This window comes from Camarhynchus parvulus, chromosome 1A, assembly GCF_901933205.1.
Source record: "Camarhynchus parvulus chromosome 1A, STF_HiC, whole genome shotgun sequence".
Classification (NCBI taxonomy): Eukaryota; Metazoa; Chordata; class Aves; order Passeriformes; family Thraupidae; genus Camarhynchus; species Camarhynchus parvulus.
Window position 1 is genome coordinate 38,392,052 of NC_044586.1, and position 15,314 is coordinate 38,407,365.

General features: G+C 40.1%; 1 protein-coding gene across 1 annotated transcript in view; it reads left to right on the plus strand.

The window, feature by feature from the left end:
• PPM1H (protein phosphatase, Mg2+/Mn2+ dependent 1H) overlaps positions 1-15,314 on the plus strand; it is a 131,619-nt gene that overhangs the window by 54,835 nt on the left and 61,470 nt on the right. Inside the window, exons 2-3 of the mRNA XM_030960787.1 lie at positions 3,105-3,273; positions 11,869-12,213. Of these exons, the coding sequence (XP_030816647.1) occupies positions 3,105-3,273; positions 11,869-12,213 (514 nt within the window). The remainder of the gene's footprint in view (positions 1-3,104; positions 3,274-11,868; positions 12,214-15,314) is intronic.

Consider the following 15,314-nt stretch of genomic DNA (forward strand, 5'->3'; position numbering starts at 1 on the left):
GTGATATTCATATCTTGTTAGTTCTGCTTTGTTATTTGTATAAGCAGCTTAGATGTGATTTTTGTTCTGATGAGTTGCAGTGTGGGGAGAGCAGGGAGGAAAGACAACAGTGAAATCAGCACTGGAAAGCTAGTTGAAAGAATTGCCTGGAGGAGGGATTTAGGAAACTGCAGAAAGAAAAAGATTTCAAAAGTCAGCAAAGACTGAGCTGTTTGAAGTTGAGTAGAAGCTGTTTGAAGCTGAGTAGATGTTACCAGCTTCTGTGCTTGGCATCAGGCGCTAGCACATAGCTCAAGATTTGAAATTAAAAATCACGGGGCTTCACTGCAGTTTTCCAGGATTTGCCTATGAGGTGGGATGTGGGAGTAGAAGAGTGCCTGTGTCAGGAGAGGAGCAGATTTTGGTATCTAGACCCTGTATTACCTGGGAGGATCCATAAGCACCATTTTGACATTATGATAAATTCAGGTATTCACAAGGAATAAAATACACTTAATCCTCTGATGAAGAAAGAAAAACTGGAATTCTGGGAAATATAGTTGATTTCTTGGATTAAATGTGTTGTTCAGAGCCCATTCCTCCCTCCTCAATACACTGACACCCCAACTCCCATATCTACTCAGTATTCAGTCTTGCCAGGTTCCTTTTGATAATATCCTTTTCTAGCAAGGTGCTTGGTACACAGTTTCAACTCCAGGTGTTTTGTGATAGCTGATTGCCAAGCCAGTCTCTTGGGTCACTTTGTTCTCGTAGTCTTTCTAATGCATTCAGTGCATTGAAAAATTTTCTTTGTAAGAGCCTTAAAAATGATAATGTGCATAACTTGACATGTCATAAAACACCAGAACATCTTCCACCATACAAGTCCTAAAGTCCATCACTGAGCTCAGAAACCAGGGAAACTCCAAGAGTTCAATGACTTTCATAGGGAACAATGAGCGGTAGGAAAGCAGCGGTGTTTGTAAGGAGTAACTTTTGTCTCTTACTTGTCTTCTATTTCTTTTTTAAAATGGGATTGAAAACAGCAGCATCAGTAAGGAGACTGGTCAGCTAAACTAAGTATTGATTAGTTCCTGATGTGGTAAAACTACACTTTCTCTGCTGGTGCAGTATTTTAGTCATGTTTGTAGCGTTTCAAACTGAACAGGTCTTGATCAGCTGATTTAAATGCTTTGGGGTTATGATTTTGTCATGTGTGTTGTGTGTTTTGTCCTCACCCTCAGACACTTTTTCCTCATTTTTGAATATATGCTTCTACTTTTCCTAATGTCAAGAAAATAAGAATTTTCAGACTGGAAGCTTATTGCATCTCAATATTTGATCTGCAATTGCCAAAGGTTAAGCACTACAGGGGATGAGTGGTTAAACCTTCTCACAAGTGCCTTGCAGCTAATTGCTCCTTCATCTCTGCTCTCTATGTGTTTTGCAAAATAATTTTATCCACAATTAGTGTTTATTTACAAGACATGCAAACAAATGGTGGTACTGTGCATACAGATAGGCTGCAATGTGCAACATTTAGCACTGTAAGGAAAGTTCCCATTTCTGAAAACAGTTAACTGCAGTGAACATACATTTTCTTTTTTAAAAAGATGTTTTTTTCTTTTCAGAGGCAGGAATACTCCATGAAAGTGAAAAAAATGTATTACCTTTAAGCAAGGCTGATACAGACTTGACATTTCAGCAAGAGCGAGCAAGCTGGGGTTCCCTGCAAGCCTTCCTTTGGTTTTTGGTTTCTTTTCATTTCAACAACCTTTAGCAAGTATTTTCCTATTGTGTAAAGTTTTACCATAATGAAAATCTTAGAGATCAAGGAGTCAGGAATGTCTTGAACTTGCCATCAGGGTCATGATACGCCTTCAAGCTGTTTTTGTTTCTGGGGAGGCAGCAGTTATTTCTAAAGACATGGTGCACCTGATGTGAAATTCAATGCTTATCCAGTAGTGGAAATACTGTCTGAGTATCACTCTTACTGACCCCAACCTCACAGTGAAGAGGAGTGGGTGGATAGTGTTTGTGGGAGAAAATGTGCTTCCATCAAAGTCACAGTGTCTTTGCTTGGTTGGAACAGGATGTCATCCTGTCTTGTATGGGTTTTCCCTGTGTGAACCCAGGACTGTCAACTGATGCAAAATTGGTCAATTTGTGATGAGATTCTCGTGTAGAAAGTGGAAAATGTGTTTGGGCTTGACTGTTCTGAGGCTGATGATAGTAACCACAGTATTTTGGATGACACAGGCTTCTGATTAAGGTTTTAAAAACTTGTTGGTGGAATAGCTGTTTATTTCAGCCTCATCACTGATCAAAGAAGGAAGCTGTGGTACAAGTCTCAGGATACCTTTAGCTGTTAAAAGCTTGTACTGAGCTCTTAGTGCTGGGTTTTGCATGCCTGCAGCTATTAGTGCAAATCTTCTGTTGTCTACAGAGCAGGTGGGACAGATGGTTTGAGGTAGGTTTCTAGGGGCAGGGGGTTATGTTGTGCAGTACCAGATGTATTTAGTATGCATCACTGTATCACTGTGGTACAAGCAAGCTTGACTTGCTTGTCGAAGACAAAGTCTTTCTCTTGTAATTCTGTCACAGCATTTCTAATATATGCTGTTTGAACAGACTGCCTTTAGCAGTAACAGCTTTGTAGATTTATAGCAGGTATTTTGTTTGTGCAAAGACTTGGAACTTGACAGAATGCACACTCTTAGCCAGCAGATTCATTATTTACAGCAGAGATGCTGACAGGTAGAAAAGGAAATGGGGGTCTCATGTTTCAACTGGGAGGCATATGTGTTATCAACTTCATCCATAAAGTAGTCTCTTTTTTTAAAAAAGTGTGGTATGCCTAGGGGTGAAATACGCTCATGGCACCACTGGTTCTTATTCACATAGTTCAGCAGAAAATGCTTGTTGTGTCTTGTGCATGTGTACAGAAATAAAAGGTATGCCTGTGTGTATGTTTGTATCTCTGAAAGGCAGTCAGGTATTTTAATTCAGTCAGTAATTGCAACAGTGCTGGGCTCTGGTTCCCTACCTCCTGAGTCACATTGCAAGATACAGATGGGGGCTTCTGTGCTCTGCTAATCTGGTCACTGTTTTCTTTTTTTGTTTAGGGTAATAAATGCAGGGAAGAGCACGCACAATGAGGATCAAGCCAGCTGTGAAGTCCTCTTTGTCAAGAAGAAAGCTGGAGGCAGTAATTCTACACCAAACAAGAACTCTTCAACAAAACGGAGGTCATCGCTGCCCAATGGAGAAGGTCTCCAGCTGAAAGACAATTCAGTAAGCAAAATTCTCTATCTTGTCAGTGGAGACATACAAAATAATATAAAAGGGTGTAAGAATCTGGCATTGAAAGGTGCTTTCTGAATATTTAATATACTTTCAGTTACCCCTTACTGATTATTTCTGCTTAAATGCAGAACATTTCACTATATTTTTCTCAGCTCTACTACTTAATTTTTTGTGTTGAAAAATGCTCCTTGCATCTCAAATATTTTAGTTTAAAGATGGGCAAGGGCATGCTCCTGGATTTTTCTTTTTGTTTCATTTCTGAAATATAATGTTGAGAAATTTGAAGATGAAATTTGAAATCCTCTATGAAGACAGGCTGTGAGTTGGGGCTGTTCAGCCTGAAGAAGGGAGGCCTCCAGGGAGTCCTTAGACTGGCCATCCAGTACTTAAAGGGAATTGTAGAGGGGCTTTCACAAGGACCTGTAGTGACAGGAGAAGGAGTAAGGACTTCAAACTAATAGAGGGTTTAGATTAGATATTAGGCAGAAATTTTTCACTGTGGGAGTGGTGAGGCACTGGAACAGGTTGCCCAGAGACGTTTGGCCAGGTTGGATGAGACTTTGAGCATTCTGGTCTAGTGGAAGGTGTTCCTGCCCATGGCAGAGGGGTTGGAATCAGATCATCTTTAAGGTCTCTTTCATCCTAAACCATTCTATGGTTCTGTAATTTACACAGATGCCCATGGTGCCACAAAAACACAGGTCAACCTCCATCTGCTCTTAAGTTTCTGTACTGTCGTGTCGGCACGTTTGCACTACATGGAGCTCTGTGGACACTGCATTGGCAGCTTTTTTCACTGTGCCTACACAGGGATCAGATAAAGAACTATATGTACCATATGGACTGTTAAAATGTGTCTTATATCTAAGCCACTAAACCACATCTTCAGCCAATGTTGGAAAGATACTGCATTCTCTAATGTAATCAACTACTAAAGCAGGATACTCTTCTGGTTTATGCAGGTAGGGTAAGGTCATCCAGCACATGGAATTCAGTGATTTTTGCAGACTATAGCTTCCCCCATTTCTGTGAAGTGTGGTGTATGTCATACACTTGTCTACTGGCAATTGTCTGCTATTTTTCATCTGTCTTGTTTCCTGACTGGCTAATTGCTTCACCTGCTCTTTAAGCATGAGCTCAGCCTCCAGCAGTGATTGATAGTGTGTGTTCAATTCCAACATTTCACCATGTAATACTAAATGACCTGTATGAATGTTTTAGTCAGACAATGTGGATAGGCTGTATTCCTGCTGCTGGAGAACACAGGTTGTCCCTAAGTGATAAGTAGCCTTTTTTTTTTTGGTAGTTTGGAGGTTTTTTGTTTTGGTATTGGGGCTTGTTTTGTTTATATCTTTTGGTTTTGTTTGGTTAAGGTGTTTTTTTTTGTTAGTTGGGGTGTGTGTGTCTCTTTTAAATCAGGTGGTGATTAGCAGTCTGCTTTAGTCACTTTCTCAGAATTCTTTGGCTTGGTACACCTGATGGCTGCAGGGTTCATTGGGGTCCTAAGAAACAAGCATTCATCTTGTGTACTGTGTCCCTCCCAACCTCTTACTCCTCCAGTTCTGTTTCATTCTTCATTATTGCTGCAACATTTTCAAACTGACAGATCCTGAGGGTTTGGAAATTGCCCTGTTCTTTCCTCTTTAAAAATCTTTCTTTAAATAGTGTTTCAATTCCTGTGTGCTAATATTCCTCATTGTATTCAGACAGCCATGATTTCTTTTTTCAAGTACATTTTTGCAAACTCCTGGATAAAGAATTGTGCCTAGGACTTGGAGTTCTACATACAGTAGTGCAAAACAAAACAGAATTTGTTTTAATTAGCTGTGTATTTAAAAGTCTTTCCTAGAAAGTCCATGCAACTGCCTGCTGTTGGTTCAGGAAGGTGCTTGGTTTCAGGAGTGTATTTAACTTTTGTATGCATTAATTATGTTTAATGAAGCAAGCATTTTGCCACAGTACTTGTTTGTGTATAGAAACCACAACAAGACAGTGTCCGTGGTCCAGGTGCTGGGTTTGTTTGACACTAAGGATATCACTGTGCCATGCACACAGGCACACTGCAAAGAGCCCTGTGTGTGTACACCAGCCTGGCTACACACATCTTGATGCTGTGCAGAGATACGAGGTTTGGTCTCATAGCACTTTAAAGTTCCAGACCTACCATGTGAGATGCGTGGTCAGGGGCCTCTGCACCTGGAATGTGGGTGAATGTAACTGTGCTGAGTTTGCCTGTTTTTGCATATTTTAGCGGCTTGCATGGGGCATAAAAATCTTTGTAGCATTGTTTCACAAAGCTTGATTAACTTCAGTATCAAAAGCTTCTCAAGAGCAAAAGCCATGACTAATCACCTTCTTCAGAAGGAACTTTTTTCCCAAACATTGCATAGTTAATAAGATTGCATTAAAAACACAGGGATCTAAAATAGTTTTGTTATTGGAAAGGCATCTTAACAAACCTTGTTGTTATCCATTGTTACACTTGGTGTACTGTTGTGGCAATGTAATGGTAGGGTCAATAAACTTCATGTTTTTAAAAACTGTTCTTTTTATCCATTTGATATTTCATGATTGTCAGTAAATATCTCTTCAATAAATATCTGCTTACACAGAGTTTATGAGAAGTATCTTAGGGAATCTTCTAATTTTTCTTTCTCTTTTTGCTATTTCCTAGTTCAAGTCTGTATCTTTCATCTTGATTTTGGAAGAAAAAGGCACTCCCTTTCAAGTTTCTTGAGAGAAACACTTTTATTTCAAATCCTCTGTTCTTGATTCTATTTCTGACATATTTTAACAAGACAGGAACATAACATCTAAATTCAGGAGCCAGATGATCCATATAATAGATTGTACTGTTTTCTAGTTACTTCTTATCTTATTATTTATATGTTCTCTTCTTATCCACGGATTTACTTCTGTTTTCTACATGGCACTGATATAGGTGCTGTCACACTCATCATTTAGTTGTAGAAAACCTATTCTACCATGTTATTAGACCACAGCTTATGTATTTAAATTTGTAATATATTTTCCCAAAACAGGCAGCATATTGCTGTAGAAAGTTTTCTACTAGAGGGCAGTCTTACACTAGCACTTAGGATTTTTTCCTTGCTACATCTTTGTTGGTTGAATAGATCTAAAAATGGGGAGGATAAAAGCACATTGCTATGTTGTGTCTTTTTTTTTTTTTCATATTTTTATACTGTGAGGTATAATACCCCTCACATAGCACTGTTGGCAAATGTTTTTTAAGGAGTATATGAGGTTGATGTTAAATGTGATGAGCGTACAATTTAATTTGTATGAATAAGATTTAGAAATACTGGCTTTAAACACTACAGTGACTGATAGAATATCATCCCAGGAAATATTTATTAAGAAAGCCAGAGGCTAAATATTGTAAATGCCTCATGGGGAAATCCCACTGTAACACACCATCTGAAATTCTCTCTATGTCATGAAGCACCTTGCAGAAATACTGATGGAAAAAGGAATGAGGGAAGAAGTTCATTGAGAGGATTTTTTTAAAGTGTGGAGCACAAGGGAAATAGGCACTGAAATGTAAACTTTATGTAACAGTCCTTTTCATAATCCTCAGATTTTTATTTTATCCCACAGACTCTCTGAGAATGGCACATGCCATCTTTGTTTTCTCACGCTTTTTGGGAAGTTTGTGAAACGTCAGCTACATCTGAGACTGTGTGATTGTTGTTTAATGCTAACCCCATCAATCCAGCCCTGTGCTTTGACAAAGCAGCATAAGGGAGCTGGAGATCTACATGTTGTCCACAAAACTTGAATGCCACTACCATGGTCTTGACTCTCCACACGGATTTCCAGGAGTGGAAAGGAGGAGGTATTAGGCCAGAAAAGCAGACATGGAGAAATAAACGTTTCTTTAACCCAAACACACAAACAAATTCTGGGAAGTCTAATAAATAGTATAAACATGGTTTTCTTCTTGAAAGGGTGGGTAATAAAATGAGCAGAGCAGTGAAAGGAAAGACTCTTTAAATTCAACCCTAAGTTAATTCTCTCCCCTTCCCCCCATCCCACTCCATTGCTGCTTGATTAATTGTATCTCCTGTCTGTCCCCATTCAAGAACATTCCTGTTAAATTGCACATCTTTTTCATTTGTACTATTTTTAAATGCCTTTAACTACAGAATACCTTCATGATGAATGCTGAAAACCATCAGCAAGCGAAGTGGAAATCATGTGCCAGGATATTGTCATAGTGACAATCAGGCTGCAGGACTTAATTTGATGCATTATTAATTGTCACTGTAATGTGAGGATACATAATTACTAATTCTGCAGTCTTCTTTGCCACAAATCTGGGATGTTGTATGTTTTGTGTGGCATAAGGCTGGTGGCTTACCACAGGCAGCTGAACATATTGGTAACATGAGGAAGCTTTTCTCTGAGGATTGGGGTGGCAATTGCTGGCCCAGTTCAGATTTTATGAGAACTTGTTGCTCTCTTAACGGTCGTTTTGTGACTGTAGTTCATATCTGGAATAATAATAGTCAGGGCAGGTTGTAGTTCCCAGAATAAATCTTTTGTGGCAACATGATTTATTTGCCTGTTTGGAATTAGCTCCATAACAACAGTCTGAAGGTTTCCAATGTAAGACTGCTGTCTAGCCTACCTGAAAAGCATGTCCCAAAATGATCACTAGCTATTGCTAAGGTTTTTCGCTTTTTTTTTTCCTTCATATCAGCTCAAATTATGTATGTATATATATGCAATTTCTCTCATGATTTCTCATCCATTGCTTGACCCAAAACTTGCATGTCTTAATTATATTTTACAATTGCAAAACCCAGGAGACTGCTGAACCTTCCTGAAAGCTAGGTCAGCAGTTAAGGAGCCTGAAGCTTATTAAATTTCCTAGTACATTCTGTACTAGGAAATTAATTGTAAGGTCAGTGCAGTGAAGGATTTGTTTTCTCTTCGTGTTTCTGGTAGTTATTCAGCCTGTTTGTTAGGTCAGAATCTTTTGAATGAAAATCTAAAATAAATCATTGTGGTAACTGACCACACTCTTATTTGAGGATTCTGTCCAGATAAAAGAAGAAATGAAGACTGGTGTTTGAAACAAAGTACTTCTGGCAGAATACTGCCAGTGGTAGTAAAAAAAGATGTCTTGTTCTCTGAGTTTGCAGAATGTCAGTTCTTTTTGGGAAGAATTTCAAGCTCCCAGATGTAAAAGAGGGCAAACAGCAATGCATATGCACACCAAAACAGGTAATTGCTTGGTGGCTGCAGAGGTCAGCTCAGCTGTGTGAGGAAAAGCAAGGACCTTTCTGTGCATTTTGCCTCATCTGTGTGCCCTGACTACTGGCCCTTGTTTGTTCACTGAGTCACTGCCTTAATTGCATCATATTTTTAATTCTCATTGAATTAGTGTGGTTTTGGGGAATTAATTTCTTTCAAACAGAGGAGCTGTTTTTATTCTCAGGGTGGGGAAAAACAGTTTGTTTTTTCTTCCTTTTTTAGACAGCTAATATATTATCTATGGGTTTCCTCTTTGCTAGTTCAAAAGTAAATGAAGCTTTGTAGGAATACACAGAAGTTTTTCAAGACTAATATTTAGGTTACAGTAATGCCTGCAGATCCCAGCTAAAGTTAAGGCCCTAGAGCATCTCACACAGAATGTCTGTATGAGAGCAGCATTATGGTAGTCATCTCCCCCGAGTGCTCAGAATACAGACTTTCCAGTTATCTAAGGTGCTTCTGCTGTTGCTAGGGAGAAATAAATGTACTTTGGAATGAGATGAGCATAGTCTGAAAATGTAGGGGTTTTTCTGTCTGTCCAACATAAGGGCAATTTAGAGAACTGTCTTGGAGTGTGCAGTGTAGATGTCTGAGCTTAGCTGAACTGGTAGCAACATCCTCTTTGTTCAAGAATTGCTACTCCAAAAAGGACAAGATCAGTGGACCACCATAATTGATGTGGACATGACAGAGTGACATGTGTCAGTGAGAGTCTGAGAATACAGCTCAAGTCCATGTGAACTTCTCTGCCCAAAGTTGTGCTGCCCATTGGCTTAGAGGAAAGAAATGGTAACATTTCATTTTCCCTTTTTGTCAGGGGCTATTTTCATCTGTTTTACAGCATCCCAGTCTCATCTTTAACTCCTAAACTCACATGAGGCTTGATCAGTGTAGGACATACCCAGAATTGAGATCATAGTAATGAGAATAAATTGTGTTAATAACTGTTCTCTTTATCTTCTGAAAAGCTGTAACACAGACTTTGCTGGGGGCTTTGCTTTGGAGAACTCATGAAAATGGAGTGCGGATCAAACTTGTTCTTAATTGTAAGTTTCTGTTCCAGTTTGGAGGCATGGGGAGAACAATGACAAAATATTTGCTTCCTTTTGGTGGAAAAATATTTCAATCTCAATCAGAGTTGAAATGCCTTGGGGATTTCCCCCTACAAAGAGGACACATTTCCAAAGGAGTAGCACCTTTAAAGGACATGAGGACAAAAACTGTGGAAGCATTATCCATGGTGCATCATAACACGGATTTTAGCCAGGGAGACAAACTCTTAAGAGAAGAATGGGAGCAGAAGTGGTTTGATATACAAATCCCAGGAGGCACAATGTAGTTATTTTGAATAAATAGTTTCAGTTTTCAGCTGAAATACTTTCACTTTGGAAAACTTGTTTCTGTTGGCAAAATACTTTGCATTTTACATTAATAGCAATCTATTTTTACAAGCAAGTTTTAAAATTGCAAATCCTGTTAGCCGTTAAAAATTACACAGAATTTTACAGCCAAGTGCTTTGAACTTGGAGGGATTCTGAGCCCAGAGCAAGGTAGTACAACTGCCAGTCCTGCCTTCAGGTGGGAAGTTTCACAACTGGTTTTTTGATGAACTTGAACTTACCAGGCTGGGTAAGTGTGGGGGGAGAGGGGAGTGGTGTCTGGCTAAGGAACCATGTTCAGAAATGTGGACATTTGGTTTTTCCACCATTCTAGGATGTATCCTGTGTTATCCTTACTGTGGTAGGTAAACAGTACTTGAGGACAATACCCCCTTATCACAGCATTTCAGTAATGAAGAGTGCATGAGGGACTGATGAATTCCTCCTCTTGGAGGAGCTCTCTGCTGTCTAGATGACTATGATGTTGATGCTTTGGTTAAGAATATATTTGAACTTTACCACATCAGCAATACTGTATGCAAAAAAAACCACCTTGACTTTTATGTGATTTTTATTATCATGGCACCTTAGTGGAGTGGCTGAAACAGCAGAAAGTAAAAGAAGCTGCAGTTCACAGCCCTGTCCATAAATTTGAAATAGGCAGTGCTTTGGACATGAAGAGCTGGGATGAAGGTGGTGCCTAGACTTTATGCTGATCTGTAGTGTAAGGGAACAGTGTTCAGATGAACAAAACAAATCACATCTGTCATCCTAAATTAGACCACATGTAATTTTGAGGTTCTTTGCTTGCAGTGAGATCTAGGTTATGCTTTCTTATTACAAGGTATTTTACAACAGTATAGCCTCATTCCTGTCCCTTGCAAAATTGTTTCTTTCTAAATCTGTATTAGTCCACCCACATCTGACTTGCAAGGCAGCCCCACTAACAGCTGTTTCTGCATAGCTGGGAGAAAGTGCAGGATTAAAATAAATGGAGGGGAAGGAAAGACAGGAAAGACTCTTTCCCTATGCTGCTGCCAAATATGCTGTCATGCAAAGGTGGGTATCATTTAAGGCAATCTTAAATGATTACCTAAGGACTGGTAGGTGAATTTCTCTCCACACAAAAAGTTGAGCTTATCAAGAGTATGGCTCCTTGGTATTTTCCAGATATTTTGGAGCTTGTGATGCCCAAGGCTACTCTGCCTCCAGCCCTGGGTTAATGCCCTAAGTGATAGGGTACTCTACCATTTCCAGTACTATACAGGAAACTTTTTAGAGGACTGTGAAGAACCAGGCTGTGAACATAGAGGCTAGATCAGATGAAGTGCAGCTGATCCCACTTGTGTCTGTCATCCTTGAGGACCTCTGTGCTGGTGCTGTTTCCTGGGCTGGCACAGGCAGGAAAAGCCTGAGTTGTCCCATCTGCCAGCATGAATGGACCTTATCTACCAGCTATGGAAGTGGAGTTCACATTTATTCCTGGATGTCAAACTGAGGTCCTTTGTCTCATTCCTAGCAAAAAAAAAAAAAAGTCTGTTACAAAGTATCAGGTGCTGTCTTGTGTAGAATTTTGATCTTTCAGAGTGGTAGGTCTATCATATATTCAGATGCTATTCTTCTACAACCTATGATGGCTGTATGGTAAGAAAGATTGTAAGTTCAGCCTTTCTTATTCCATTTTTTTTTCTTGGGCTTTTTTTTTAAGAGGTTAAGGAAAAGAAAAAACATTCTGGGGATGTGTGGTAACAATAAGCATCTCTTCTTTCAACCAGAGTTGAAAGGGTATTTCAGAAAGAATGTTACCTCTGGGAGAGTTATTTGTGTTTCACCTGCTGCCTCTGTGCCACCAGTCACCTCTCGCACAACTGCATAACACTGACCATCTCTTTTCCTTTCCTTTCTCCCCCTCTTGCTTCTCCAGGACACAGATGGGATCAACCTGTACTACTGGTCCTTGTTTGATGGACATGCTGGGTCAGGGGCAGCTGTGGTCGCTTCCAAAATGCTGCAGCACCACATCCTGGAACAGCTGCAGGAGATTGTGGACATCCTGAGGAACACAGCCGTCCTCCCACCCACCTGCCTGGGAGAGGAGCCTGACAACCCATCCAGCAACAGCAGGACACTGACACGGGCAGCCTCCCTGCGCGGCGGTGTGGGAGCCCCGGGCTCACCCAGCACGCCTCCAACACGCTTCTTCACGGAGAAGAAGATCCCACATGAATGCCTGGTTATTGGGGCCATAGAAAGTGCATTCAAGGAAATGGTATGTATGTCTCAGGGCTCTGAAGTCCTTGTTGTTTACATTGAGTCACATGACCTGGAGATGATGAAGATTAGGGTTTTTTTTCCTTTTTCTTTCATTGCTTTAACAACATCTGAGTGTGAATAGAACTGTTTAAGAGCCTCAACAGCTTACCAGGTACACCCCTGTGAGGCTGGAGCTGTGTCTTAACTCCCAGGTAACACTGTGACATTGAATTTGAATTTTCAATGTATAATACTCTTCTTTTTAATTTTCTTCTCCCCCTCCTTTTGTAAGATAAAGATCAATATTGCCTTACAGTGCAGATTTCAGCACTGGCAGTTACAGGCTGAGTATGTGGGCATGCACTTGCTAAAGCCTCATTGCCCTACCAGAACAGCAGCAAAGGCGGCTTGGTCCAATGACCCATAGTTCACATTGGTGTTGGATTAGTGTCTGTGGAGTGTCTGCAGCTCTTCACTGAGGCAGATTTTGTGCGTGAGTGGGGCATGAAGTTCATTCCTACCACCTTCCTGACTTGTGTACAGCCTGAACAACTGTCAGGAAATCATGACCCTATGGGAACAGAATATCCATCTATTTCCCCATGGAAGGTGTTTTTTCCTCTTCTGTAGTTGATGTAGTTCCTCCACAATTTCCCCCCCTCATTTCTCCACATTGCTGAAAGTCATTCTTGTCAGGCAAAGTTTGGCCTGCCAGTCAGTACATGTGGATCAGGTTTTGGGAGGTCTCATAGTGTTGTGGTTTTTTTTTAATTTTGTTGCTGTAGTTTTCAGAAAAGCCTCTTATTTGAAAAGAAGGACTGTGAACTATTCAGTGTTTCCCAGTGGTTTTATTTGTTGTCTGAAAAGAAAAATCTGATCATTGTTTTTCTTGATGTATGTGAATTTCATCCAGTACATGCATTTAATTAGAGACTGCAGTTGTTGTTACAAGTAGTACTTCACTTTGAATTCTGAATAACAATTATCTTTTGCTGGATTGTTCTTTCTTCCCAAGGAAGTGCAGGCAAGCAGACCCACCAGCTGGGTTTGGACTTGCAGGTGTGTAGGTCCAGGAGCAGCATTCACAGCCATGGCTTTTGCATACTTCAGTGGGGGTTGTGTGGGCAGGTTGTGCACTGTGGGTAGTGGGCTCAGTTTCAGCTAGATGAAAAGAAAGAGGAAGATGCATGAAAATCTGTCAGTTTAGCACACCTTTTCAGAAAGGGAGGACGAGATTGCTCCCTTCCTTGTTGAGAAATGAGGGACAAGATGACCATGCCCATCCACTGCACCCTAGTGAGTTTAGAGCATGCTTAAGAGGAACACCAGTTTCATGCTTCAGCTGGTGTAATTCTGAGGCCAGAAGAGTGCCAGGCTCTGAGAGCATGACGGGATTCTCTCCTGTTGAAACTGTTTTCAAGTGCAGGTGAGATGGGAAGTGGAGTTTTGTGGGACTGGGCAGTGAAAGTAACAGAGTGTAGAAGGGCTGTTTCTCTACCTCTTTTAGGAGAGCAGCATGTGCGTTACCCATCGCTGCCTTCCTGAACGTGTCTGAGTGAACAGGGCTGTTATTGCACTGCTTTGTTTTACTTCACATCTCTGGTAGGTGTTCACAGAAGACCATCTCAGCTTATGTTCAGAGATCTGGTTGTGAGGGCTTTTGTGGGTAGAGTATGACAATTGCAGAAACACTGGATAACTCACTACAGTTATGGTGTTCAGGTATTCATTGCATAGCTCAGGCTAATCTGTTCTCTCTGTTTCTAAACAGAACATTTTCCTCACTGCATCTTTGATCACATGCTACATATCAAGTATCTTAATTCCCACGTGCTTTATATTAGAGGGCTGAAGTTCATCATTGTCTTTGATAAACAAATGACTACTCCAATGCAATGTAATTTCAGCATTAAATTTTACAGGAAATCTTATAAAAATGGCCGGCTTAAGGAAAGCAGTAGATAATTAAATGGTATCTACTTTAAGCTCTGAGGGGAATTTTGCACTTATACTTGGTTTAGGCAAAAGAGTGTTTTCTTTTATCTGTGTAAAGGAGCAATTTATAAAATCAGCATTTCTGTGTCTCATCTGTGCTTGCAATGCTTGATCTTTCTCCTGTCTCTATTTAACTTCCTGCTAGCTTATACTCCTTTTAGTCTTTGCATGAAGACTTTGGGCCTCTTCCGCAGCACATTGTTTAATCAGCCCTTGTTTGTACTGGAACATGATGCATGTTGTTGAGTTAGGTCAGGGCAGTCAAGATGTGCAGTGTGTACAAGGGTTTTGTGCCAGCAGAGTGTATCAGTTTAGCTGGCACTTGGGGAAAGCTCACATTTCCTGGACACGCTGGCAGGCTTCTTGGTGGTTTTTCCTGAAACACCAATTGCTGCAAAGGATTCTTGTGAACAGAGTGAAAGTAATGAGTAGATAAAGATACTGTTTTTTAAAGAGTCCGACCTGACAGGTTTATCTAATGATGACTTTGTCCCCTTTTCCTGGGAGCATTTTTTTTCCCCATTTCCATTATGTTTTTCCCCAACTTGCTTTTGAATTCTAGTTAAGGTCTCCCTGTTTTTTCCTCAAGTCTCAATTAAATGCGATTCATGGCTTTCAAAAGGCTTTTTAAAATTATTTTTCCTTTATTTGATGTGGGTTTTTTTGACAGTTCTTGTCTATCAGCTACATGCAGTAAAACACTGTGGAAAGCTGACACAGATCATCATTGCCTAACTTAGACATTTAGCAATTAAATTGTCTCCATTTTGAAGTACATCTAAATGATGTTTTCTGTGTTGAAACTGGAATTAGGAAGTTTGTGCTGTGTTTTCAGGTAATTTAATGCTCTGTCTAAAATACAGCAAATGTCAGTAATTGTTAGTATCACAATTGTTCCAGTTAAAAGGAAATAAATAAGCTCAAGTTCTGAAGGTATCATAAAAGTCAAATCCTCTAATTTTCATCTGTTGAGTTTTAAGATGTGCATTTATAGATTCAGTTCAAAGGAGCCAGGAGTGCAGTTCCATAATGGATAGAAACATCAAATTACTGTCCTTTCCCTGTATTTAATCTTGTTTACGTGTGTGATGCTGTATGCATTTGCAAGAAAGGTTAGGAGGA